General features: G+C 34.9%; 1 protein-coding gene across 9 annotated transcripts in view; it reads right to left on the bottom strand.

The window, feature by feature from the left end:
• Tab2 (TAK1-associated binding protein 2) overlaps window positions 1-27,252 on the bottom strand; it is a 264,341-nt gene that overhangs the window by 17,792 nt on the left and 219,297 nt on the right. For 6 of the 9 annotated variants that reach the window (XM_081729030.1, XM_081729035.1, XM_081729036.1 and 3 more), the window contains 3 exons: window positions 17,942-18,038; window positions 14,554-14,655; window positions 7,563-13,583 (listed from right to left, as the gene is read on the bottom strand). In XM_081729030.1, the coding sequence (XP_081585156.1) occupies window positions 13,288-13,583; window positions 14,554-14,655; window positions 17,942-18,038 (495 nt within the window). In that variant the 3' untranslated portion in view covers window positions 7,563-13,287. Of the gene's footprint in view, window positions 1-1,302; window positions 1,363-7,561; window positions 13,584-14,553; window positions 14,656-17,941; window positions 18,039-27,252 lie in introns of those variants that run through there. The other 3 variants (XM_081729034.1, XM_081729033.1, XM_081729032.1) reach the window with 2 other exon arrangements.

Below are 27,252 nucleotides of genomic sequence, written 5' to 3'. Positions count from 1 at the left end.
CTTCTAAAACCAAGAATCTTCAATCTGTTATTTCCTTCTCGCCTGGCTCTCCTCTAATTCGTTAAAATTAAACCTCTCCGTTTCCAGATGTTGAGTGTTTCCTTTATTCAACGAGAATCTCTCTTTTATTATTGCTGCTACACAGTCAGCTCCTCTAAACGACTGAACAATTATGGTACATTTTCTTCTTCTATCTACTAAAACGTAGTCAATTCAATTAACTGTGTTCCATCTGATGAGGTCCAAGTATATTTATGAACGTCGCGATGTGGAAATGTTGTACTCTTTGCGATACGGTTTATGGATGCAAAGTTCACAAGTCTAACCGCTATCTGCAAAACTTATTGTAGATTCACTTTCCATGTTCGAATAGTTCAAATTGCCAGAATTTTCAAATAATTATTATTACGCAACGGCAAAATCTGAAGCAGCTTACTTTCAGTACCAATTGGGTTTTACTGCTACCAAACAACTTGAAACTTGCATAGAACACTCAGCCGCAGCTACTGGGTATTGCACCTACAATGCACTGTACAGTAAATGCCAAAATGCTGGACTGTTGTCGGATCACATTTGTAGTTTCTCAGCAGTTTAAGTGTAAAGGTTAATCACATTTAATCCAAATATTATTATTATTATTTCTTGATAGAAAATGACCTTGAATTTACTTTTGTAGAGATCCTTTTTTAGCGCTATTGCCTAGCTGAGTACGAGTCGATTTCATTGATACCTAAAATTTGCTATCAAAGTATTTTCCCTACACTTCCAAGGGTATTCAACTCGATCTAAATATACTTTCCGTAACTACCAGAAGATACAAGTCTTAAAATACTGTGAAATTTAGATCTTAAAAAGCACTTTAAATTGGTAAGTTTTCCATAACATAATATTTTATGATAGGCACTTTGTTTTCCCATTAAAATCATCACAAAACTTGGAGTGTATTATATTCGGGTTAATACGGTCAATTTATGACATGAGTTACCTAAAGTTTTAAATACTAAGTCAAGTTAAAAACTCGCAAGAATGACGATTCGATGGTTTCGTCACAAAACAGATAATTATTGTTATTATTATTATAAAAAGAAATGGTGGAATTTAAACAACTGATCCATGGCTGTTTTATACTACGATGACCTATTGCTGTTGGTAGAGTATACATTCAACACGGCAAAAGTAATTTTCATTTGACTGTATGAAACATTCACGATGCGCACGCAATAACACAGATGTTAGTTACTATTTGTTTCAAATAACACATGTGTTAGTTACTATTTGTTTCAATCATATTCCTTTTCTTACTTCGTGCTGGAAAGTTGTGATGTGTTACATGTATATGGATATCTTGGGTTTCCCCACCAGCTGAAAGAACAGAAAAGAAAGAAAAAAAGATTAAATACTTCTTTATGCACACACATTAACCATATATTTTTCAATATACATGGATATTAAGTCTTTACCCATGCATTTCACCATTATCTCCGATATATAGTATATCAGAAGACGGAATTAAAATTCAGTATCGGAAAGGAATATCGAAACTATTAAAAATGAAAGAGATTGGTAATGCACATGAAAGAAAGAAAGCAACAAAACTCTTTACATCTATAGTATTACTAATTATGAAAAAGAAGCTTATTTAAATTTCGAAATATTGTTTGAAGGCAACAAGACATGGAAGAAAATTTCTAATTTCTCTTGAATTAATACTAGCTAAATGATGTTTTTTCAAATTGAGAAATGCAATTTTGTGCCCTGGGCATCATGATCTAGGTAAAATACTTGTCAATTTATTTTGGTAATAACACCATTAAGCCGCAAGATTAACGTTATAACCTTCTATCACACGCCAAGCCATTGTCGTTGTCTAGCCATCGCGGAAGATAAAATTTGAGTTCAGGTTCTCGATTATGCCTTACAGAGTAAAGGAGATTATGGAAAATAAATATGATAATGAAACGAATCGAGATAAGATGACAAATCCCACGTTCTAGGTTGATCTCGAGGCTACGATTGGGATATCTTATGCTCAATAGTTATGCATAACGATCTACTCGATTTACCAATTGACAGGAAAAACTATTTTATAGCAACATACATCTTTTCCTATTAGTGGCAGGTTTCTTGCCGCAAACCGCGCAACTTCTATGAATCATAATCCTCATTTAACTTCATCGTCCTGAGTAGCAACCTTCCGTTTTAATATCGCTTATCAACTGTAGTCTCTTTCTGCCACCGCACCTTCTAGCACGTCCCTCATAATATAGTTCCTTCTCAACCAACATTCCCACAAGCTGTTCTTTTTCCTTTTTTATTAGATCTAAAGGTGTTCTTTTGTAACTTACATTCCCAGCAATACTGCTTCACTAATTTTGTTTCACATAGATAATTTTCTGCATTCTTGTCTAAACCCACAAAATGAAGTCTCCAAATGCTTTTGCGTAGTGTCTACGTTTCTGCCCCCACGGAATGCAATATGACGAACACATGAATAATTTTATTACATCTTCATTCATAACCCCACGGTATAAACTTTTCGTCTTCTTAAATAATTCTTTCGCCATTACCATCCTATCGACTTTCGCGTTAACACTTCATAACACTATCACGACACCAAAAGTTAGTCACTTTTCCATTCTCCCTCCTCTTTCTATATTTGATACAGAACACTTAGTTTCATTCCGATCACCACTGCTTTTACCCTTCTAACGTATATTTTTAATTCAACATTCTTCACAACGTTTTCTCAACATCTTATTTTCTTTCCAAATTCCACAACAACCGCAATATCACTGCGAACCACATACACGAATTTTTCTACCATCTTAAGAAACAATATCTTTTTTCAGCACATCCTTATTCATTATCTCTACTAGATATTAAATAACACTTAGAAGAGGTAACGTCCTGTCGAACTTTCCCTTTCAATCTTCGATACTTTCCTTTCTATCCACCATCATTTTGACTTCCATCAACTATTTTTAGTTCAACCAGTACAAGCCTATTCTATACCAATAAACACAACATTGATCTGCTCTTAATCAATAGAAACTCTTGTGCTTTCACCCTTTTTTTCAACGCAAACTGCCCCCTCCGAAGTTGATTCATCTTTTGTTTAGTATTCGAAGCTCAATATTTGCTGCATGTCACATAATAGTTCGGTAATACTTAAATATATCTTTCTGGGATCGGTTTCTTAGTCAACAGTATGGCTGATGTCTTCAAAGAGTATTTTGACCATTCTCTCGTTTCATATATTTCATCATAGAGTCAGAACAATGCTTTCTTGCCCTCTTCTCTCAAATTCTTAATGAATTAAATTGATATATTGTGTATCCCGATTGCCTTTCCGAGATATAGCTCTTACAAACATGTCCTGAAATATCGCAAACCAGTGCCATCTTGACAGCATTATAAGCTCCTGGGCAAACAAGTATGCTGGGGTCCCTACGATTGAATTTTACGTGTAATACATGTGATTCTGCTCGTGAGACACACGGGCACGAGAGCAATGGCCCCATGCGTTAAGACGGCCCTATCGTAAACCTTTTATGCGAAATGCACTTACTGTACTTTAGGCTAAGCGGTCTATTCTTTTCACACAGTTCCTCAATATATTATTCTCATTTTTCTAAGGACTTCATTCACCTCATTATCTCTTTATTCTTATTTTTCACTACTATCGTAATATCCTCCTTTCCTCCGAATTTCCATAATTTCCATCCTTATAAATTTTCTCGTATTTCTCTACTATTCTAACTCTTTTATGTACTCATAGTTGCTTTACAAAATTCTTCTGTTCCTTGTTTAAGTTAATTATATGCTCCCACCGACTATTAGCACCTGAATCTACGTATGTATATTTTCCTCGTTTGAATATTTTTCTTCGTAATTTCGTATGAATCGTCTTCATTTTCTTGTTCTTTTTTTCTTCTGGCTACATTTTTCAGTTGAATATCCATTTTGGCCCGCACAATGTTGTGATCAGAGAATGATTGGTTAATTGAAGTTTACTGCTTAAACTAGGATCCGAACCGCTACTCGGGCTTGCAGCCAAGGTAAGCAGCAGCCTATCAGGGTTCCGTGTGTACCATTTGCACTAGCCACTTGGCTACGAAAGGACGCTGCTTTGTTAATAAAAATTATTGAGAAATACGGGAAATATTAATCTGCTTACTTATGAATAATGCGAATGACCAACTGAAAGTATTATTTACATTATGTTAAGTACTTTGGCAAAAACAACGTCAATACCTTGATACATTCATTTATACTATATATTGAAATATTAATATACGCTGAGCTAATTATGACAATATGTGGCATGACGATTTTTCAATTTCACATAACTTACCTGTCCTAAATCTAAAGTAGGTTTCATATCAATATTCGAGAGCAGAGAGGATGGCAAAGACACATTATATCGTGTAGCTTTATTGTTCATATCTTGTGTTCGTAAATATTTTCTGTAACAGGCATAACAGACTGAGCTAGATTTACAATATCATTACCATGATTACATCCCATCACCTCGTAATATATGATTATTTCAGGTGAAGATATTTCTTCTCTTTTGGGGATCGAAAAAACTTTATCCATTGGCAATAAAATGCCTTTCGCTTTCGATACAAATATATATATATATATATATATATATATATATATATATATATATATATATATATATATATATATATGTGTGTGTGTGTGTGTGTGTGTGTGTGCGTGTGTGTGCGTGTTCTCTATCATTAAAAGTATGGTGAGGAATTTAAAATTGTTCTTGCTTAAAAACTGGCTTCTGGTTGGTATTTGGACTAATAATGTTCATCGAATTGTTCCCACTTCATTGTACAGGTATTGCAAGTTCTCTATATCCCAAATCTAACTCTTTTCACTTTCGTGTAGTTTGTAGACAAACTTAAAACTTGTGTACTTTTCACTTCACTTGGCTTCAATTCATTCCGACCAGGGAACGTTGATATATTTGCAGTTTTCTTGTATTTGCAAGTAAACGTTACTTCAGTGCAGGTTTTGAGAGAAATGACACATTGAGGTTCATAGACTATTCCCACAGCGCAAGGTTATAATCAGAAAAAGGTCGGTCCACTGGAGAATTTTACGTTCAATAAAATCAATTCCTGTGTCTATCCTGAATCATAATCTATTTGGTATTTCCGGCTATCTATTGGGATTTTCATGTATATGTTTTGTTGAATCAAGTGTTTCCAGTTACTAGTGAACTCTGTTGGCAAAAGTTGACGAGTCTCTCTCCTTAAACTATATATATTTCTTTAGTCTAAACCACATTTTCCTACGACACTACCTTCCTGTTCCCCTCTCACAACTGCATTATAATCTCCATTCCGATTACACATGTATCCACATTCGTTCAGTCCAGGATTTCACCTCTTTTTAAATATTTTTCCTCTTTTTCACATGTTTGCGCAATGGTCGGTGTGTATGTCTGTATCACCATTAAATCCTCTTTTTTTCTTTAAGTCTTAACATCATAATTCTATCAATGAACTCTACTTTCAATATCTTCTCGTTTACGTATTCATAGACCATTACGACCACTCTTCTTATTACCTAAATAAAATATTTATATCCTCCACTTCCTGATTCCCGATTATTTCAACACTAAACGTCACAATTCCTACCAAATATCCAGATTTTAAAAAATCATCAATATTTTTTTATTTGCCTCCCTGCAACATGGTAGTAGGTTTTATATTCCTATTTTAATTATTTTATTTAGTTTTTACTCCTCCAACAATCTTTTCCACGTTGTTACTGTTTGTCCGAGAGTGTTTCCCAGAACACCCCCTTCCAGAGATCCAAAGGTGGATGTTTTACTTCTGGAAATATATTTTGACATAAGAAAAACTATAATACAAAGTCTGTCCCAAAAGTAAGTAGAATAAATTCGGAAAAAGGAATTTATGCAGGCCAAAGTACAAATTACTAAAATTCTTCAAAATAGCTCCCTTGTGCATCGGCATATCGTTGCCAGCCCCTCTTGCCAATGCTTCCTGCAAGGCGTCGACGGGAATCTTGTTCAAGCACCTCGACACGGCCTTTTTTTTTTACGTTATCCAGTGTTCCAAAATGGTTACCTTTCACGCTCATTTTTATTCTTGCAAACAGAGAAAGTCTGGTGTTGGCAAATCGGGACTGTAGGGTGGCTAAGGCAACCCACTTGGACAGGTACTCGATCAGTTAAAAGGTGGTGTGGCACGGCGCGTTGTCGTGGTGCAGTCTTCAGCTCACAAAGATATCCTTCCAGACGCGTTGCACTCTTTTTCGTAACCTTTTGAATACTTCCACGTAAAACTTACTATTCACTGTCTGTCCTTATAGCACAAACTCTTTGTGGATAATGCCCTTTGAGTCAAAAATGACGATGAGCACTGCCCTCACCTGGGACTTTCTCATCTTTGCTGTTTTCGAGCGCATGGAACCCTTCGCGTGCCAATCTCCACTTTGTCTCTTTTACTCGGGGTCTACTAAAATACTCATGCCTCGTCACCACGTTATCTAAAAAATGCGAGTCATTTTTATAGCCGTCCAACAGTACACGAGAGACTGTCACACGAGCAGTCTTCTGGTGTTAAAATAGCACCTTGGGAACCATCTTGGTACACACCTTTCTCATGGCTAAATCTTCTGTAAGAATGCAATGTCTGTGGTTTTCGGAATATTGCACTCTTTTGCTAACAGTCTAACACTTAGGAGTCTTTCGGAATTGATTTCGTCTCACTTTTTCGCACATTTTCGTCACATTGTGCCGTTGACGGACATCCAGGGCGTTCCGTGTTGTCAACCTCCTCTGCTCTTTCGGAACATCTTGTGCCACCGAAAAACCGATTCTTGGGACATTTTTTCATTCCCGTCAGCATCTTTAATCATAGTCATTGTCTCCAAACCCGTTCGAGCCTAACATAAAAGAGAGCTTTGATCGCATATCGTTGCTCCATTGAAAGTGGCATCATGAAGTCGTAATATGAAGTCAAACAGGGGTTCACTCTAGAAGCAATCCACACAGGCAACTGATGTGACTCCATTGCTTTCTGAAGACCCCACCACTACCTTTCCCGCCACAAATCGTCCCAGTTCAGTCGTCAGCGGGTACATATTCTAGGTATTTTGGGACAGACTCCGTATACATTTTCTCTTTCTATTGCCGACAAAGTAGTGTATTAATGTCCCCTTGCTTGCAAACCTGCAGTATCCCAGCCATCAAAAATTTACTATAACTACTCCTGAGACTAATGTCAACATTGCCATATCAATTAGTACAATTTTTTCGCTAACTTTGAAAGTTGCCGCCTTCTCCCAGATATTAGTCATCTAGGTATTCCTTTTAGGCCGATTCATCAAGGATTATTGTCCTTCTTGTAGTGAACTACCTCAAACTTAGCTCTAACTGCACACTCTCCTCTCAACACAAGTATCTTCGTAAAGGAAGAGCATTGACACACACTAGGGTTTTCAATCATATTAGTTAAAATTTAAGAACTAAGCTACTATGACCCCTCCCCCCCAAAAAAAAGTAGATAAGAAAAAAACAAGGTATATTGTGCATCAATGTATCAGTCTGAAATACACATGCAATAGTTATTTTCGCTCAAACGGTATTTATTCAACATACCATAACAATGTTTTCATTTTTTAAAATTATTATTAACATTTTTTTAAATATATAGAATACACTCGCGTAAGTTACATGCAGGTCTACATGCATACAATGAACAAAACCATCACTTTAAAAAGTCTCAAAATGATCTAGTTATGAACTTCATTGTCGCTGTCATGCATACGAAAACTTAACTACAATTCAGTGCTGCTAAGTATACCTAAGGAATGTAGCTCTTATTAATCCTTGTATATACATTCAATACGGAAGACAAGTCATGAACAGAAGTTAAAAATATTATAATAAAAATATATACGAATGAATTGGCGACAAAATGACACAAATTTTATTATGCACACTTCAGTTTGATGTACTATGTTTTTACAATAGTAATAAATATTGTGTTTGTGCCACATTCATGCGAACCTATGATAATATTTTAGTTTCAACATGTTCACAAAAGGCTTGTTTATTCACGAGCATGGACTACACACATTTAGTATAGATCAAATTAATCGAGCTACTGTACAATATTTTCGCACCACAGGTAAAACAACGTCCTTAAATGAATTAGTACAATGTATCTAGAATTTAGGGTTACAAACTTACAATATTAACCATACTAAACACGAGCATAATAAAAAATTAATCAGTACTTCTAGTTTAAAATTGTTAAAAATGTTACGTCATGTTCAATGTTCACATAGGCTCTTACAGAACCTGGTTTGATTATGTTTAACGCCTATTGCTTTCGTTGTGGCTTATGGATGTTCAATTTAAATATTATTATTGCTTCAATTAATAAAGCGTGTTATGAAATCGAAGAAAAACTTCCCAATAGTCTTTAAGTATAGATATTGAAAATCAGTTGTGAAAACTACACAAATCATACCCTCGTTTGGCGTACGAACATTGTAGAACACATGAAAGCAATTTGAACATTAATAAATTTGATTATAACTGCCAGAAAAATAAAGTGTGCGACGTATATGATATCATCTATTCGTAATGAAACTTGAGGAAAATGACAATCTACTGGTAAAAATAAGGTAAAAACTGTTGAAATATTGAGTCGTAAATATTAAATAATTAACAGCGTAGAAATTTCAAAACAGAATCCTAAAATATTCAATTTACGTATAAATTAGATAAAGCAAAACTATTTCCTTTAGAATTTGTTAAAATAATATTTACGTCCGTAAAGCAAATGTTCCACATCAAACAATATCAACAACGATTTTAAAAGAAAAGCCATATTATTACAGGAACACAATGGCGTATCCCGTAATATTGGTTCATAATAAACGAACTAAATGAACTATGTATAAAATCAATATACCTTATTTACCTTGTAACTCAAGTTAGATGATTTACTTATACAGTTATAGTGTGTTCTGCCACTTTCTGTAGTGGAAAGTGATCAATATTTTTCTAGAATCATATTTTCTTCACTTACAGGAAGGTTCACAAAATCAATGTCAATTTTAATCGATAAGTCATATTTTTTTTTCTAAGAATTTGCCTGAAATTGGGTTAAGTGATCAATTATTTTCTGCAATTAATTTCTTTTCAGAGTTCACAGAAAAGATTAAAAATATGCAATAATCTTTACTAGTAGCACAGCATACACGAATTTCCAATAATAAAAACATTATTTCTAAAAATATTCTCGAAAATTAATGGACGGATGGATAAGAGTTTAGAGCCCTTGCAACAAAGAGGCTATAAGAGACGTGGAACTACAGCTTAACGTGAAATTCGAAACACAGGTGCTCTACTTCCACACGCGGTCGAATTGTAGGAAATTACTGAAGAAAGCTGCACTGCACGTTAAAACTATTTAAGTAAATCACCTAAATTGAGATACAAGGTAAATATGATAGCATATATCAACAAATATATATGAAGTCATTTGTTATTTGGCTGACAGTATGTAAGCAAAGGTTAGATTAAATAATAATTATAATAATATAATAGCAACAAGGCCAATGATGTGCTGACCACATATCCCTTAACTTATAATCGCCGGCTAGATTACCTAAGACAATGTTTCCCAATCTGTGGTCCGTGAAAGATTTAAACGAGGTCCGCAGAAAATTTTTTCATTAAACTTTATCTTACGCTGCTCACACCTAGGTTTGAACCAACTGAGAAGAATAGAATATAAAAAGATAAAACAATTAGTAACTAAATTACATCATCCCAAGACTGAAAGATATATGTAAAACACTTATTAGGGCCCATCCTGTTATTTTCTGCACTTTATCATGAAGGAGAAGTGATCAGGAACACTTATTATTACACTCAGAAATTTGCTGGACGTCTCGGGGCATGGCTCTGACGCGGTTATTTGAGCTTCATGACGTATACGACGTGACATGAGGTTGTTCCTCATTAATTCAAGTTAACACAAAATTAAAACCATTTCACGTAGCTCTCGTCTCTTGCTTATTTGGCGGGCATTTTTAAAATCTTGAATGTTCTTCACTCAAGCCTTCAAGGTACTTCTGTCACAGTGTTTTTTGTGCAAAAAAATGATATAGGTATCAATCAAGAAATTAAATCTGTGATGCAACAATTTCGAGAAAGAAAAATAAATACTGAGTGATTTCATTTATTTCAGTGAACAACCACTTTCTGCCGATGTTGGTGAAGTATAATTGAATACTTGAAGTCATTGGCGTTTCAATTACGTCTGTATTTTCCGATCTTTCCTAGTAAAAATGATGCCTTTCTAGATTCGGAATATAGATTTCCTTCAGTCGAAGAAACACAACTTATCGAGCTTTCTTGTGATTTGACGTTCAAAGTGCTGTTTTCTTTGTTACCGTTACTAGAATTTTGATTTCAGTTTAAGGCTGTTTATCCTGAAATTCCCAAAATGGCTGTAAGACATCTGCTGTCATTTTCCACTAGATATCTGTGCGAGACATTTTTCTCATCTCGCACGTATGAAAAACAAACAAACAAAAACATACTTAACGTGGAGCCAGATCGAAGTTTTGATCCAGACATATGGAAGTTGATATCTCAAAAACGGCACCACTCTTCACATTAGGTGAATGCTGAATGCATAATATTAAACCTATTGGTAGAACTATTTTTCAGAATATCTCCATTTACAACAGTACTGCCTTATCATATGACATTTAAAACCTCATTTTTTATTTCATGGGGAGCCCCAACATCAGAGATTGGAAAACGCTGACCTAAGTCATCATGAGATTCGCATCATGGAATTTGATTTATGTAAGCGAATAATTTCATGTCAAACCCTTTAATATACTCCAATGTCCCAACTCTACATAAGTAATATATCTTTTAGTTACGAATACAATGTAGGATTTTGTGTGTTCCGATAAGAACCGTACATCATAAATGGATATTATGTATTACAAATGCACAAACAACTAATGCAAAGTTCTTTGTGCTTGTTTTTCTATTCGTTTCTTTACAGAATATTCACGATTATTGTTTTCTACGCACAATAGGGACCGAAACTTAAAAAGGAAATAAAAATTGTTCGTCTTCAAGCTGTATCCAGAAGAAAAAATCATCTATAAACTGTATTAACAAAGGAAACGGGACATGATACTACCCTCCGATTATAGTGATATGGTGTTACGATGTTCACGCTAACTTTGCATTTTCGCTGTAAAAAATAAAATTAACGCTTATGTTTCTAAACTAAATTTTCTGAATATGTAAAATGATTTACAGTGCCTATTTTAATTAGTTTTTTCGTCATCCTTTTCTGCTCATCAATAGGATATTACAAATTTATGTACGTACTATTAGTATACTGGATTTGACAAACGAACTGTTAATTATGAACACAAACATTACCTTAATATAAATAACTAATGCTCTCTTCAGCAATATTTATCTTTAGTTAATACGGTTAATCACTTTACAGTCTTATAAATGTACTGCGAAAAAATATTTTTAAAAATGCATTATTAATTACATATTGCTTCATATATTTTTGTTATTAGACGTAAACACTCACGAATTAAATAATCATATATTCGTAACCAATCAATACAGTATACTGAATACTTCCACACAACACCAATATAAAAATAACTGCACAAAAACCTCCATATTTGTAATATGTACAAATATCAAAACACATATGCAAAGGAAGAAGAAAGTAACAATATATTTCTTAATTATAAAATAGGTTATAATATCCTTAACACAATACATCTATACTAACAAAGAAAAAGAAAGCTCGAGTTGGTCCTACGTCACTTTGTGTTTTGCGCGATTTCCTTCTGATTCCTCCTTTCACATTAGGAAGCCGTTATATTGAATATCTTTTTTTTTTTTTTTTTCTGGGTTTACTTCAATGTAATTCATTCTGCTCAACCATGTAATTCACAAATTGAAGGAACTTCTACTGTATGACTTAGGCGGCAATTATTTGTGTCTCTTCTGCTGTTTCCCGATAACTTATGTAAAATTTATCCGATTTTAATGAAGCTTCGGACTCAGGAAATTAGCTTCTTGTTTGAGTTTGAAATACTTCAAAAATAAGGGGGTAAAATTCATCCCATGCTACAAATTTGTATGTTTACATTATGTGATAGCAAGCCACTTTTCTAGTATAATATAATTCTGACGCATATATGATGTATATTTTTCTTAGAGCTTTCTTCCAAATCATCTCCACTGTCTGGAATTGGAAGCGGTCAGGAATGAGAAGAGGGCTAAACTAATTTCCGACTTCACTGTTCCCTCATATAAATAATATAAGAAAATAGAAATTACTACTCTTAAGTAAAACAAAACTATACATCAACAAATAAGTTTATATTATGCTAATTCTCCTGCACTAATGCTAAGTAAGACCTGATATTATGACTTTACTCAAAATTAGTATTTGTACTTTTCGGAACTCTTTGGGAAACTAAGTTCTTTCCGTTCCTTCATTGTCCGAAGATTAACAGTGTTTTCTGTTCTATTATTAAGACTCAGCTTTGATTCCCGGTGGGGTTCAGATCCCACATTAAGCTGTAATCCTTATTTCATAGTTTCAGTGATGAAATGGAACTTAAGAGATTGAAGTTATTTCGTTACTCTTGCTTCTTTAAATATGATAACTTGAATTAAATTACGCCAAAAAAAAATCATACAAGTTCTTCTTCCTTGCATATTTTTACATGGCTAAAATCAGATAATAACGGATGATCAAACGCATTTTCCACTGGTCAATGTTCGAAAACAGTAACAACTTTAAAGCCCATTTCTATTCTTGTCGATAAATTAAATCTTCGACATAACTTACTGATTCGAAATAAATTATTACTTCTATTTACAAAATAACAAAGCAACCTTAACAACTACCTTACTTCTGCATTCACAGAATAAAATCAGTCAATTATATATATATATATATATATATATATATATATATATATATATATATATATATATATATATATATAAATTTTAAATGACACACACTGTTAGTTTAAAAAGACAAATTCAACAGCGCAATCGTATTTAGTCTCACATGCGAGAGAAAATTTCTCACATGCTCATTAAATCACGCAAACAATGAAGTTAGAATCAACCAAATAACACTGTTATTTCCACACACACATACAAACAAAACACGCAAACACAACAAAGAACTTTTGCGTCAATCAAAATGTGTCGGCCGATCCTTTACTTGTCAGTGTATTGTCAACATTTGGTCCATCAGTGCCAATAAAGGTTAGAGGAGATGCATCAAGTGGCAAGCTGGACACTTTCTCGCGGTGACAGTAACAAGGTTTTAGATTTGGAGGATGCACAGAGTCTGTACCTAGAGTGATGCGAGGCATCTCACACTGCTCACATTTATCCAAAGCTGGATGGTTACGGAATGTACATGTGGAGCAATGCCAATTCGGGCCCTCGTTCGGTTCCTGGATTCCTTGCTGGCGCGGCAATTGTGAACCTGTGAACAAATTGAAAATAAACAATGAAGATACCTCAAAAATCATTATCAACTTATTTTCTATAGTTCACAGATGTTTTAACGTATTTCAAGGATTAAGACGATTGCTCAATATTATAAAAGAACAAGTCAGTTATTTAAAGTCAGAAACAACAGCAGTTTCATGCCAAACATACTACATTGATTCAAATTTCATAACAACATGTCAATCAACATAAGACAGAACTACACAATTTAACACTAGTAAGCTCAACAGAAGTTAAAAAACATTTTATAAAGAGATATATTAATTACCCCTAGATTTAAATGATGTGCATTTGGAAGTTCACAGTATTTTGGACTCTTGATTTATTAACAGGATTATTATCTTCACGTCAATAAGAATGCAAAATATATAACGTAGGTATTTAAAAAATTCCAACTTTGTAAATTTTCCTTACAAATTATGCATAACTCACAATCATACTGAATAAATATGAATAACAAAAATTCACCACTACAAAGCATATTTTTAGCACATGGGCTTACAAGGAAGATTTCACTGGAAGGTTATACAACTTCTTCCAACACAATTTTAATATAAAAATGCAGTACATCTGTGAGATAAACGGAAACTTCTAGTTTTCTACTGTCAAAATGTTCATGTCGCGTCCTAGAGATTGCAATGTGAATTACAAAGAAAATTATTTGGCGAATTCAATGTGTTCTTTCACTAGCATTTCTACAGATCGTTAATCACCTACAGAAATAACATGGCATAGTCATCAAAGAAATTAAATGCATTATATGAAGGGAATCTTACTGTACTGTCATCTTCATACAGTTCTTCTAACCATGAGTCTTTACACCTTGATCTCTTGTAAATATTGCACATAAAAACAAACTTCGATTATTTTTTTAAATAGATATGTGACTTAATAATTTTGGAGAACACCGAACAAGTGCAACATAAAAGTTTTAAATTACTTACTTTGTGGCGGCCTCCTCGGCATTGATTCTGAAGGAAGGACCAATCCTCTTTGTCCAGTGTAAATATTTTCATAGAACTCCTCGTCCGTTTCTCCCAAAGGCACTACACAAAATGACACGGAAATTAATTGTATCAAATATATAAGTAACATTACGATACGGACGTTGCAAAATAACTAAACAATGAATAAAAACTAACATTTATGTATTTAACTAAATGAAAAAATGCAAGAATACCAGTAATATGCTGCAAGTAATGAGCAACACACACACACGCAGAAATATCAGAATCTATCAACATATGCAAACAAATTAATAAATCATCACAATCTACAGACTTCACAAACAATGAGGAAGTGAACTTGTCCAAGTACTGTGACATCATTAACTTTGATCGCGTGAGTACAGGCAAGTTTTTCATAATGGCTGAAAGTAGTCTCTAGTTTCTACAATGTGCTGTGATTGTATTTCTTGTTAAATGGTGGGTTCTTCCTACTTAAATTCGCAACAGACTTCGGTGTGCGTATAAAGATGTCTGAATGAATGCTAGCAGTGTTCGAAGAAGGGTAAAGTATTTTACAGATAGAAACACAAGAGCATCGAACCTCAGCTGACCAATCGCAACAAACTGCCTGCCACTGTGGATACAACTGCAGCCATACTCGCAATAAGACTCGTTCGTGAAGTTCAGGAAATGATTGTAAGGTTAGCCTATTGAAAAATTTGTTGCCGCTAGGTCCGACATTCAACACAAAATGCAGCGAAAAAAATCAAGAATTTGTTCACAAATAACGAAAGGAAGATGATTTATTTATTTAGTACTATGACCGGTCATAAAAGTTGGTTTCATCACTATATATGAGCAGAAAATAAGGCGGTAGAGCATAGGATAACGCCATCGGCAAAAAAGGAAGCAAAGACAGTGTCGCCTTTGGTAATATTACAGACATGTTTTCTAGGATGTAGAGGGGTGCATTCTGGTATAACTTCTTGAACCTAAACATCCTGGAAAGAAAACTCTCATTCAGTATGGCACTGCACACCCGCACTCTGCTCAGTTCACCAGGTAGAAAAATTGGGAAACCGGGGTGGGAAATTCTGCCTCATACTTCCTACAGTTCCGAAATTGCGTCCTCCTATTGTTCATTTTGTGAGGAGGTAGCTACGAGACCAACGCTATTAGAGACGGACATATAAAAAGCGATGCGTCAATGTCTGGGAGCAGCTGGAACGGAGCTCAATTGCAAGGGTATTTTCAAGCTTTCAGAAAGGTGCAAGAAATGCATGCAAAGAAATGGCAACTTCGCTAAAAAGTAAAGAGAAGGCTGTAGATTAAGACGTAGTGTGTTTCTCCTTCAGTAAAACAAAAACTCGATTCACGAAAAACTGTTGTCTATTAGTTTCTGTATGATCCTCGTAGGTACACTAATGTCCAAATTGATTGTCGTATATCTATAACTGTCTTCTTGTAAGAATATAATTTGATAATGATTTTGCACGGTACTTTTAATATTGATAGTATGTGTGTAATCGGGAAATGTATATTTATGGTAAATTTCATAGGAAAAGAATTATAAACACGAAAATTAGAATGAGTAAAACAAAATGTTGCTAAATGGTCAAGAAAGTTTTATTTTCATTTTATTTTTCTTATATACTGCTCTTTTGACAACAAATTTGCCACATACATGTCTTTGCCGATTATACACATACTAACATTATAAGAAATACCGGGCAAATTCGTTATTAAATTATATTCCTACAACAACATATTTATAGACATGCGACAATAATTTTGGACATGAGTGTACATGCAGTCAAAGTTTTAACGGAAAATGACACAGAAGTCCCTCTACTGTAAAAACGGCAAGGTACAAATACGATTAGTCAACAATGATCTACAGAAAACTTATTAAAAACACATCATGCTACTTCCTCTTTTTCCATTCATAAGCAGTAAAGGAAGATACGCAAACAATATACCTGTTCAATATGTTCACACTACATAGCCCTTGATGATTTAATATTTAAAACCAGTAGGTGGAGAGGAATCGATAAGATTTCAGACAAAGTTCGTTTACGTGTTTTTATTATTATTGATATTTGCAACGCATTACGTAAAAGTCAAAAAACGACAAAATTATCATTTAGTCACTTTTATTACTATTGATAATATTATGACGTATATTAAATACAAGACATTAAAAGCTTTGCAAATTGTATATCCAAGATGAAATTAATTAGTTGATCAGCACGAGTTCATCCTACTTTTGAACTATATTTAACTATTTAACAACTTTGTTTGCTATAGTACACACTAACAAAATCTCGATAAGTTTTAACTTTCGTAGTTTCTGCACATGAACGAAACTATGTGAATAGATAAAGTCAATTTTTGTCAAAACATTTTATCTGTAAGAAATAAGAAAATTTTACTTTGTGGCATTTTCTTCACCTTGACATTTAATCTAGGCACAATGAAATTTTATCATATCATTTTGCTGATATAAAAGTGCGTGACCGATGCTACAACCTTCATTTTACATGCAAAACTGGCTTGTCTCTAAAACCAAGGAAGCCAAGACATAGAGTCCTCAGAAAAAATGTGCGATATAAGCTTAAAGACAAGTCGAATGCATTTACTCTGCCTCAATACAGTGTAGAAAGCTTTATAATATATATATATATATATATATATATATATATATATATATATATATATATATATATATAAGTACCTTTTCCGCTATTGCAATTGTCAGCGTATGCTAACTAAGCTATATACATACACACACAGGTATTCTGGCAGGAAACAAACTTCGCATATATGTTCCTCACGTCAAAACAAGAGAAAAGTATTTTATTTTGCACTTTGCTGAGAAGTGCCTTGTTTCGGAGACAGGCACTTTAGTGCTAATGACCATAGGCTAGCTACACGGCGACCATCAAACAAACAAACTCAGTCAACGTGTTCTTCACATCGAAACAAAGGAAAAGTTTATTTTGTACTTTGCTGAGAAGTGCTTAATTTCGGAGATACAGGCACTTTTAGGCAATTTAGTCATAATGACTCCAGATTGGCTGCACTATGACTATCAACAAACGAACTCAGTCAACCTGTATCACGAAAAGAGGCACTTCTCAGCAAAGTGTAAAATAAACTTCTCTCTTGTTCTGATGTGAGGAACATAATTGCGAAGTACCGTATGTCGGTTTCCTCCTGGAACAATCTATATATGAAGGACTACTTGTATTTCGTAGGAAGTTAATTATTTGTTATAAAATAATAAAATTACTGCATACGCGCCTGCACAATGACAATAACGCTTCAAATGCAAAGTTTAGCTCCATATAGCTCTTAGTACCTCACGTGCACAACCATCACTTACCCTGGCAATCCGAGTAACGATCGACATCCGTAGTCAATCTTTTGCATTCTTCCTGTAGCACTTGAATTTCTTGTTTGAGCTTTTCAACCCTTTGGATCTGCAACAACAAAAATAATAACGGTCATTAGAACACTTTTCAATCTGTAATATTACAAGCACACAAAACGTATTGTCCGAAATTACCTGCATGTTTTTCTACTGTTTAATAGTCACAATTAAGAATTCACAGGATTTCTACGTTTCTTTCCTTTCTTTTTCGAAATGAAGCCAGAACGTTAATACAAATTTCGCTGCAGAGATGTGCGAAATTTGTAGAAATAGTTTGGTTACTATTCTAGCTTTGTCATTAAATTCACAAACGTTACACTCGGAAGTATGAAACTGAAAATGTAAAACTCGAAAACTCGAATACTAAATCGTTTAAACTCTGTGTCCGCTATACTATGAGAAGAAACCATGAGACGATTGAGTTAAAATAGCAAATAAAAGGCTAGTACTGAAAGCAATATTTGGAGTTCCCTGCAGCTTATTTCGTGCTCTATCCCTAACAACTCCCTCCTTCTTTTCCTCTTTTTCTCTTTTCATCACTGGGAGCAAGGTGGTTCAGTGGTAGAGCGTTCACCTCTAGTGCGCGGGGTCTCTGGTTCCATTCCAGCTCGCGCCAAGTGGGCTTTGTGGTGGACAAACACTGTGTTCGTGGCTTTTTCTCGGGGTTCTCCCGTTTCCTTCCACTTCATTCATTTCACCATCATCACCGTCTTCTTTAGCCTAGCCGGCATAACCGTGGGACGTAAAACTGAAAATTTCACTTTCATTTCTTTTCTTTTTATCACTAAATTTATTATCAGAATATACGTATCCGCAAAATCTAAACGTCCGATTCGAAAGTATTTTCTTTGATTAATCTCTCGTATCAGCAGTAACGCTATATACTACGTGAACTTTTTGAAATCTGAGGCAGAGTCTGAATCATATTAACTTCCCTGCCGGAAATATCTCCTGTAACAAAGACAACGTTACCCTTATTTCGTTAGCTATATAATTACTTCTACGATATTACATGAACGAATCAATATGAAATTTCATTCAAACAACTAAATGTCGTCAAGACTATACATTATACGTATGCGTTGAAATTATTTTCTTTAAACACAAACCTATTACTGAACAGTTTCTCCAAAGTTCCAAAACTTAATCTCCATAATTTTTATAACATCTAACAATTTCCAGAACTTTAAAAATTTAAATCTGACAGAGAATAATCGTACATATTCTCTTTAGGACTTAAATAAATACCAATTGTATTGCGAGACTGGATAATAAACTGTTCCCATTCATTCATATCCGAATTATGAAATACTAGATACGAAACATGAAAACCACTTTTATTTACTACAACAGGTCAATAAAAAAAAAAATTTAAATTAATAATATGAGAAGCTTTTTACTTATTTGGAAATAAGATATGAGTATCACCATTTGGACCTGCTTCTAGATTGTACCTTGTGCTCTTTCTATTCTCAGTCTCATTTCTCCTGTAGACCTAACCCACAATCATGATGCTCGTATAAATTTACAGAACATAGCGCTCTCTGATGGTGGAATTCAGACAACTTTTTTGTTTCTGCGCTATGGGGAGAAGAAAACGAAGAAACATTCCAAATTCCATTGTTTGTAATCTGTATAAACTCTCAGAGCGTACCACTCGTGATCACTGTGATGTCTTCTGTGGAGAAAACTTCAACTCTGCGTTCTGATACTTCCGGGTCATCACCCGCTAATTTTGTCGGTTATCTTCAACGTGTAAAACCTCAAAGCATTTTTCCGAAGGCCGAATCTTTCTATAGTGGTTGCCAAATCATCTGCCGCTTGGAACAAAGTCTCCATTAAGTGAAACATGAGAGCCAATAGCTCAAAACAAAGAAGAAATTCTCGGCGACTTTCTTTTGATGATTGCAAGAACAAGATACTGTTTTTTGATCTCCCTGAAAAACCAACAATTCCACTTGCTGGTCTTTAACAGCATCGCTTTAATTGTAAAGATCGTTTGCCTCTGTAGGAGCAGACATTTACTCATTCAAAAAGACCCTAACCTGCCTAATCACGCTCTTTTGTGACGCCATCATAAAAATGCTTCTCCTTTGACAAAAGGGCAATTACAGTGGTTACTCTTTTCTTTTCGTGGCTAATGCCAATTTCATGCCCAGGTTGCTTTTGTACCAGTTCCTCTCTAAATTAAGACAATGAACACTACCTTTGTTGCCTCAGAACCCACAAAACAGTTTCACATATGCGGTAAGAAGAACAATAGGAGAAAAATCTTTTGTGGCAATTCTTTCATGTAGAACTGTGTTTTCACAAAGCATTGCTCGAAGTTTTTATGTATTATACATAGTACGCAGGGAAACACATTTTAAAACGCCACTGCAAGGAATTACAAGGAAAATATATACATAACAATTTTAATGCCATCTACTGGATCTCTAACACAAAGTTTATCAGTAGTAAAATAACTACATTTATTATATTAAGTAACAGACACAGAAATAAATGTGAATTAAGCCTAGTTTTACCTTAACTTGAAACACTATTGAGATGTTAAGACCCGCCAGATTGTCACTAAACTACTCTACTACCCAAACTTCAGTAATTTTTGAGATAGTGCTAGACACACAATGAAAAAATACATAAATGTAAAAAGACAACCTCTTTACGTCTTTCATCAAAGATCAGTTTTACATCGACTTACAATCGCAATGTTGCATTCTGAAAAAAGGAAAGAATATGCGTGTGTAACTCACTAGTGTCAAAGTACATGAATAAAGACAAGTCAAGTTGAACTGCATTACTTGCGTGATCTACGCATCGATCTCAAGCAATAAATATATTGCTTCTATACCGCAGTTTGATACTTCTAAATTCAAAACATCGGATCAACACTAAAATTCTGTGCCTTCAATAGGAAGCGAATCTAGGAAACCATGCACTCTAACATTTGGATGAACCGATGCATAACATGCATGGAAAACGGTAGTGATGTAATTTCAGATGGTAGTAATGTAATTTTTCTGTTTCATTTCCGTGTTAGAAATACAGCCGTAAGGTTACTTCTCACTGGAAACATTAGAGCATGAGGGAATACTTTTGGCTAGCAGCTGGCCACAGCATATATGTTATGAAGGATTGTTCACATTATATTGTCATGTATTAGTTACATTGTCATGCATTCAGTTATATTATTGACTCTCATTACTGTGTGAATATTTTATTCCCACACTGAGAATTTCATGTCTCAGAAAGGGTTTGAGATGAGGGACCTCGAAGACCCTGTTTGTTAACGTAACTATTTACCAGAGAGTAAATTAATACCTCACATTCTCTTCGATGACATGAATTTCCTCATCAATACGACCATTTGTTGTTCCCGCAACGAAGTGGAATGGGAGGCCAGCTGAAAACCTCAATCTCGTAATGCAAGTAGTTTTCCAGCTGCGCCAATGGGCTCAATAGGTCGGTCAAAAATAACCTTCCAACGCCAAGCGGAAGGAACCACCTGTAGCAGCGAGCGACATTCACGCGTCAACAGCGGGAATTACATTGACGTCAGCAAATTCTTCTTAAATTCCAACTTCATTTCATTCCAAGGAAAAACATATCTCCATTTATTATTATTATTATTATTAAATGATAATAACGAGATTCATGAACAATATATCTAACGTGGTTATCGGTATAATTTAACTAACTAAACTAACTCTATGGCCTATGGAATGCGGAGGTTCAATGCCGCGTTTACAAAAGCTCTCCACTGGCTTTTATCCTTAGCCAACTGGATCCAGTTTCCACTTTATATTCATATTTATGCGAGATCCATCTAAATATTGTCCTCTCATCTGCGCCTAGGTCTTCATAATGGTCGTTTTCCGATTAGTCTTCCAGTTAAGACTTTGAAAGCGTTTCTACTTTCTTCCACCCTAGCTACATGACCTGCCCACCTAAGCCTCCTAGACTTGATGACCCTAACAATGTTGGGTAAACCGTATAAATTATGTAGTTCCTCGTTATGAAGTTTCCGCCATTCCCCATTCCCGTTTCTCTTGGGTCGGAATATTCATATCAGGATCTTGTTCTCAAATACTTTCACTCTATGTTCTTCCCTCAGAGTAAGCGACTATGTTTCGCAACCATACAGGACAAGAGGCATGATTATCGTTTTATATATTTTAAGCTTCAAATTCCTTGACAGAATTCGCGACAACAAGAGATTTTGAACTGAACAATAACACGAATTCCCTGCTTTTAGTCGACATTTAATTTCTTCGTGAATATGATTTTCGTCTGTTAATACAGATCCTAGATATCTGAAAGTATCTAGTTTATCAAAAGTATTATTTAATATTTTAAAGCATCCATAATTTGCCGTATTACAGTCCCGACGCACCTCAACGTATTTAGTTTTCTCTGTATTTACTTCTGAACCCATGTCCCTGCAAGCGTTTAATAAGACCTCTGCATTTCTTTCTATTGTTCTATCATTCCTTATTAAATTTACATCAGCATACGCCATAGCCTGGTGAACATCGTTCAACTCTAGGTTCTGGTTACTATCTCTGATTTTCCTCATAACGGCGACAACGCATCTCCTTGTTTCAGCTCATTCTCGACGTGAAAGCTCGTGGACAAAAGTTTTCCTACCCAGACTTTACTATGGGATTCATTTAAACCTACTTTAATTAATCTAATTAACTTTTTCGGTGTACCAAATTCTGTAAGAACGTTGTACAAGGTTTCTCTCCTAACCGAGTTTTAAGCCTTTCTAAAATCAATAAATAGTTGATGTACCGAGATATTGTATTCCCACTTGAGTATTTGGCTAATGGCAAATATTTGGTCGATAGTTGATAGATTTCGTCTAAATCCGCAATAATCTTTAATAATTTTATTTGCGTATGGAGTCAATCTTGCTAACAGACTGTTTGAAAGGATTTTATAGGATGTTGACAGAAGAGAAATGCCTCGATAATTATTACAGTTAGTTTTGTCGCCTTTCTTGTGAATTGGAACAATAATTGATTCTTTCCACTCTTGTGGCAATTCTTCTTTGTTCCAGATAAGGAGAATGAGTTTGTGCATCTTGTTCCACAATTTTTTCACATCCAGCTAAAATTAACTCAACCGGAATTTTGTCTACACCCGGAGATTTGTGTTTCTTTAATTTCTTTATAGCGATTTCAACTTCTATTCGGTTGGGTTCTGGAATATACGGCTCTTCAGTGTGTATCTCTCTTTCTCCACGCACATAAGCTTTTGGCTGCATGTTAAGCAAATCGTCAAAGAAATCTTTCAATCTATTTAAGATGCTATCTGTATCACTGAATGATTAGACGAAAAAATGAAAATTTCGGTTTTATATGTCCTTTAGAAGAGGGATGTGGTGGAATAAGAAGGTAAGAAAAAACGAGAAAATTCCGTGAAAATCGACGGACGTAATGTTGTCCACTACAAACTTGCGTAGTTTCGTACCCGAGGTGAACGCTGAACCATTGAACCACTGTGCTCCCCAAATGCTTAAACGATACGGTTCAGTTTATAATTAAGGATTGAAACAAAATTTAACCGTAATTAACATCTTTAAAATATTTCAAATATTAGAGATATTCTGTATTATTTTTTAAATGGGTAACTGAGTGGGCTCTGTCATTCACAAATCTATTAATGTAAATGCAAGGAGTGATTCAAATATCGTATTCTCATGTTTGTAAAATGCTGTCTTCATCAGTGACGGGCCTAGACAACTTCAAGAGATCCTGTTCTTCTTCCTCTCAGAGATTACTTTAAAATTCGCAACTATTACACAATCGTATTATTGATCTTACTATGTATGAGTTAACACCAGCATATCCTAAAAATCTATACAGCCTATCGCATAGCATATTAACGCGAGAACACATTTCTAATAACACGTAATAGCTGATATTGCAAGACAGCATAATGAGTAATACTACTGCAATATTTATGTACTTACTGTAAATTAGAAGTATATAAAAATTAAGTATTTTTAATAAAATAAAAAACTCGGGCGGGAGATTTGAGTTTAAAAAATAAACATACTAAGGATATCTGAAACCAGCTTATAATGTCCTTTATCCTGTGTAAATGTGAGAATTTCGTAGGTGAAAGTGACACTGTAAAGTCTTATAGTTTCTCAACGGCATGCTCATTATTAATATTGCACTTTCAACAGGCCATGCTTCTGCGGAAGCGCTTAAACTTTATGAAGGAATCAAAAGATGCAGCTAACAGAAGCTTACAATAACAATTTCTACTTATAGTCTCATTCTTCTGCTTCGCTCCACTTTACCTTACTTGTTCTATTTTGACAAAGAATGTCCGAAAAGGGGCTTGAAACAACATCGAAACAAATATAAAATCATGTACGTGGTGTGACTGGAAAGTTTTAAGCCTGGGCTTGTAATTTCAAAATGGCAGTACTGATAAGCTATTATGATGAATATCATTCAAAACAGCCCCGTCCTTATTAAGCACAAAGACACAAGTGTTCAGTAACGCACTGCCTCCTGACTGTATGGTAACTACTACCGGTTGTTTGCTGGACACGTACTGAGTTTATGACTTATTAGACACGTAATCTTAGTCCGTTCCTCTGTTGTGTTGCTGAGGTGAGGTTCCCACTACATGTGAAAGTGAACATTTCATTCGCATTAACCTAATAACTATCCACATACTCCTAATTATTTTAAATGTTACTTTGCTTGCCCCATCTGAAAAAAGAGTCTTACGTGCAATGACGAACCCGTCACGCACAATTTAACGAAGACAGAACATACTGAATCCTCTAAAGCCTGGTGAAACGCAATTTTATAAACAGTATAACTGTTATATTTATTCGATTTGTATTCCATAAAAATAATTGAAATACGAAAAATGAGAACTGAGCATATTTAAAACAATATTTTCAACTAATTTCTATAGTTACGAACAAGTTTCAGTGTCACGTACACACCACGTACAGGAGTTGTTTTATGGCGTGATATTTTCTCAATTATTATTGAAACCGGAAGCGGTAGTAGTTATACTACTTCCGGTTTCAGTAGAGAGATTAAAGTGGAGATGGAATATATTTTTGGGAAGCTTACTCGACTGAAGAAAACAGTTTCTCCCTGTTAGTTACCGTTTTTACTCTATAAGGATCAACGTTAAAACCAGAAGTGGCTGATTGCAGCCACTAGTAGAGAAATGGAATATGGAACACTTAACTGATTGCAGAAAAACCGCTTCTCGCTATCTAATACGATTTTCATTTCATGGCGATCAACGATAAAACTGAATGTGGCATTTCCGGCTTGAATAGAAGCTTAAGTAAAAACGACACCTATTCTTAAAACGCTAAATCGATTCCAAAAAACAGCTTCTCACTGTTATCGTTTTTGCTCTATGTACATCTATATTGAAGCCGAAAGATGTAGATTTCAACCACTTCCGGTTTTAGTAGGGAGTTAAGGACGGACATGTAATGTATCCTTGGAACGCTTAATCGATTGCAGAGAGCCTAATCTCTCTATCTATAACTACTTTTGCTCTACAACGATCAACATTAGAACCGGAAATGGTTAATTTATACCACTTCCGATTTGAATATCTGGTCCAAAAACGAACTCGACGCCTAACTTATGACCCTTTATAATCCGACCAAAACTGATGATGAGCAAGCAAACAGTTCTTGAGATTTTTTTTTTCTAAGTTACCTAATGCACATAAAGTTAGCTCAAATCACTTCTGTGGTTATTTTCCATCGTAACTATAATCCGAGAATCAGTTTTTCGAGAATCAACAAAGATGATAATGTGAAGAAAACCAAACCAAGGTGAAGGCGAAGTATTCAATCAACGACTAATGAAGCTCAAGAAATACGATACCTTTTTTAAACGCTTATCATTTACGTAAATGCCAAATCCTGAAACAAAATTAAAAACAACTTTTATAAGGCTAAAGAAAATAACTTGACTTGTGCCACACACACACACACACAGTAAGTTTCACGAACTTCATTAATTTCCGTCGGAGACTATTTTGGGACTTGTTGACGGTTTATCTAAGAGTATACTGCCACTAGCAACGGTGTATTTCTGACTTCTGGCATGCCAGATATTTCGTTTACTATCCAAGATTTCTGTTGCTTGTCCTTCGAAACAGATACGCTTTGAATGAAATACTTCTATGTACAAAAAAATTATAGGCTCCTTATTTCGATTGAAAATTCACAGAAACCAACTACTGGCGGGCTGGTCTCAGACAGTTTTAAATAGAATGATAAACCCAAACACTAATCAGCTTAGACACATATTTCCATGTCTGAGTTATTTCTCATAATACGCTTAAGTTAATGATAAGAAATTAGGACATGAGGGGGGAAAAAGTACAGGTAGTACAGCCCTTCCTTTCCCCTCCTCCAAATTCAGGGTAGGTCACTGTCTAGGTATCCCATTTAACGGAGGCTTGTGTAGTCCTGAGCCGCTACAGAACGATCATATGACATGAAACAAATCCTCCTCCTCCAAGGATCCAACCAGGGCGTTCCGGTTTGTAGGCAGACATATTACCAACTATTCTACCACGATTATACAGGGTATTTCAAAACAACACCAACAACGTTGGGAGGTGATTCCTGACACCAAGATAAGACAAAAAGTATAGACCAACCTGGGTGCACAAATGCCTCGTTTTAGAGTTATAGTCTGCCGAAAACATATATATATATATATATATATATATATATATATATATATATATATATATATATATATATATATATATATATATATATATAAAAACTTTAAACGTCCACAGCTCGAAAACTATGGGACCTAATGTAATCGGGTCAAGACTTCACTTAGGAACAAGTATGTCCTTTATCCAAAAAATACATGTTTCAGAATCCTGCAGTACTTATGCAACAATTTTTATAGAGGCAGTTTGGCTGCAGGCATATAAACTAAAGTACTCACCAACTACCCCTATAAAAATTGTCGTGGAAGTACCGCAGGATTCTGAAACATGGATATTTGGATAGGGCACATGCTAGTGCCTAAGTGAAGTCTTGGCCCGACTACGGTAGGTCTTGTAGTTTTGGATCTATGGACCTTTAAAGTTCATTTTTTCATGTTTTCGGCAGCCTGTAACTCCCAAAACGAAGCATTTGTGCACCCAGGTTGGTCTATACTTTTTGTCTTATCTTGGTGTCAGGAATCAATTCCCAAACGCTGTCGGTGTTGTTTTGAAACACCCTGTAT

This window comes from Thermobia domestica, chromosome 10 (assembly GCF_964235325.1).
Source record: "Thermobia domestica chromosome 10, izTheDome1.hap1.1, whole genome shotgun sequence".
Classification (NCBI taxonomy): Eukaryota; Metazoa; Arthropoda; class Insecta; order Zygentoma; family Lepismatidae; genus Thermobia; species Thermobia domestica.
This window is presented reverse-complemented; position numbering and strand designations above follow the sequence as displayed.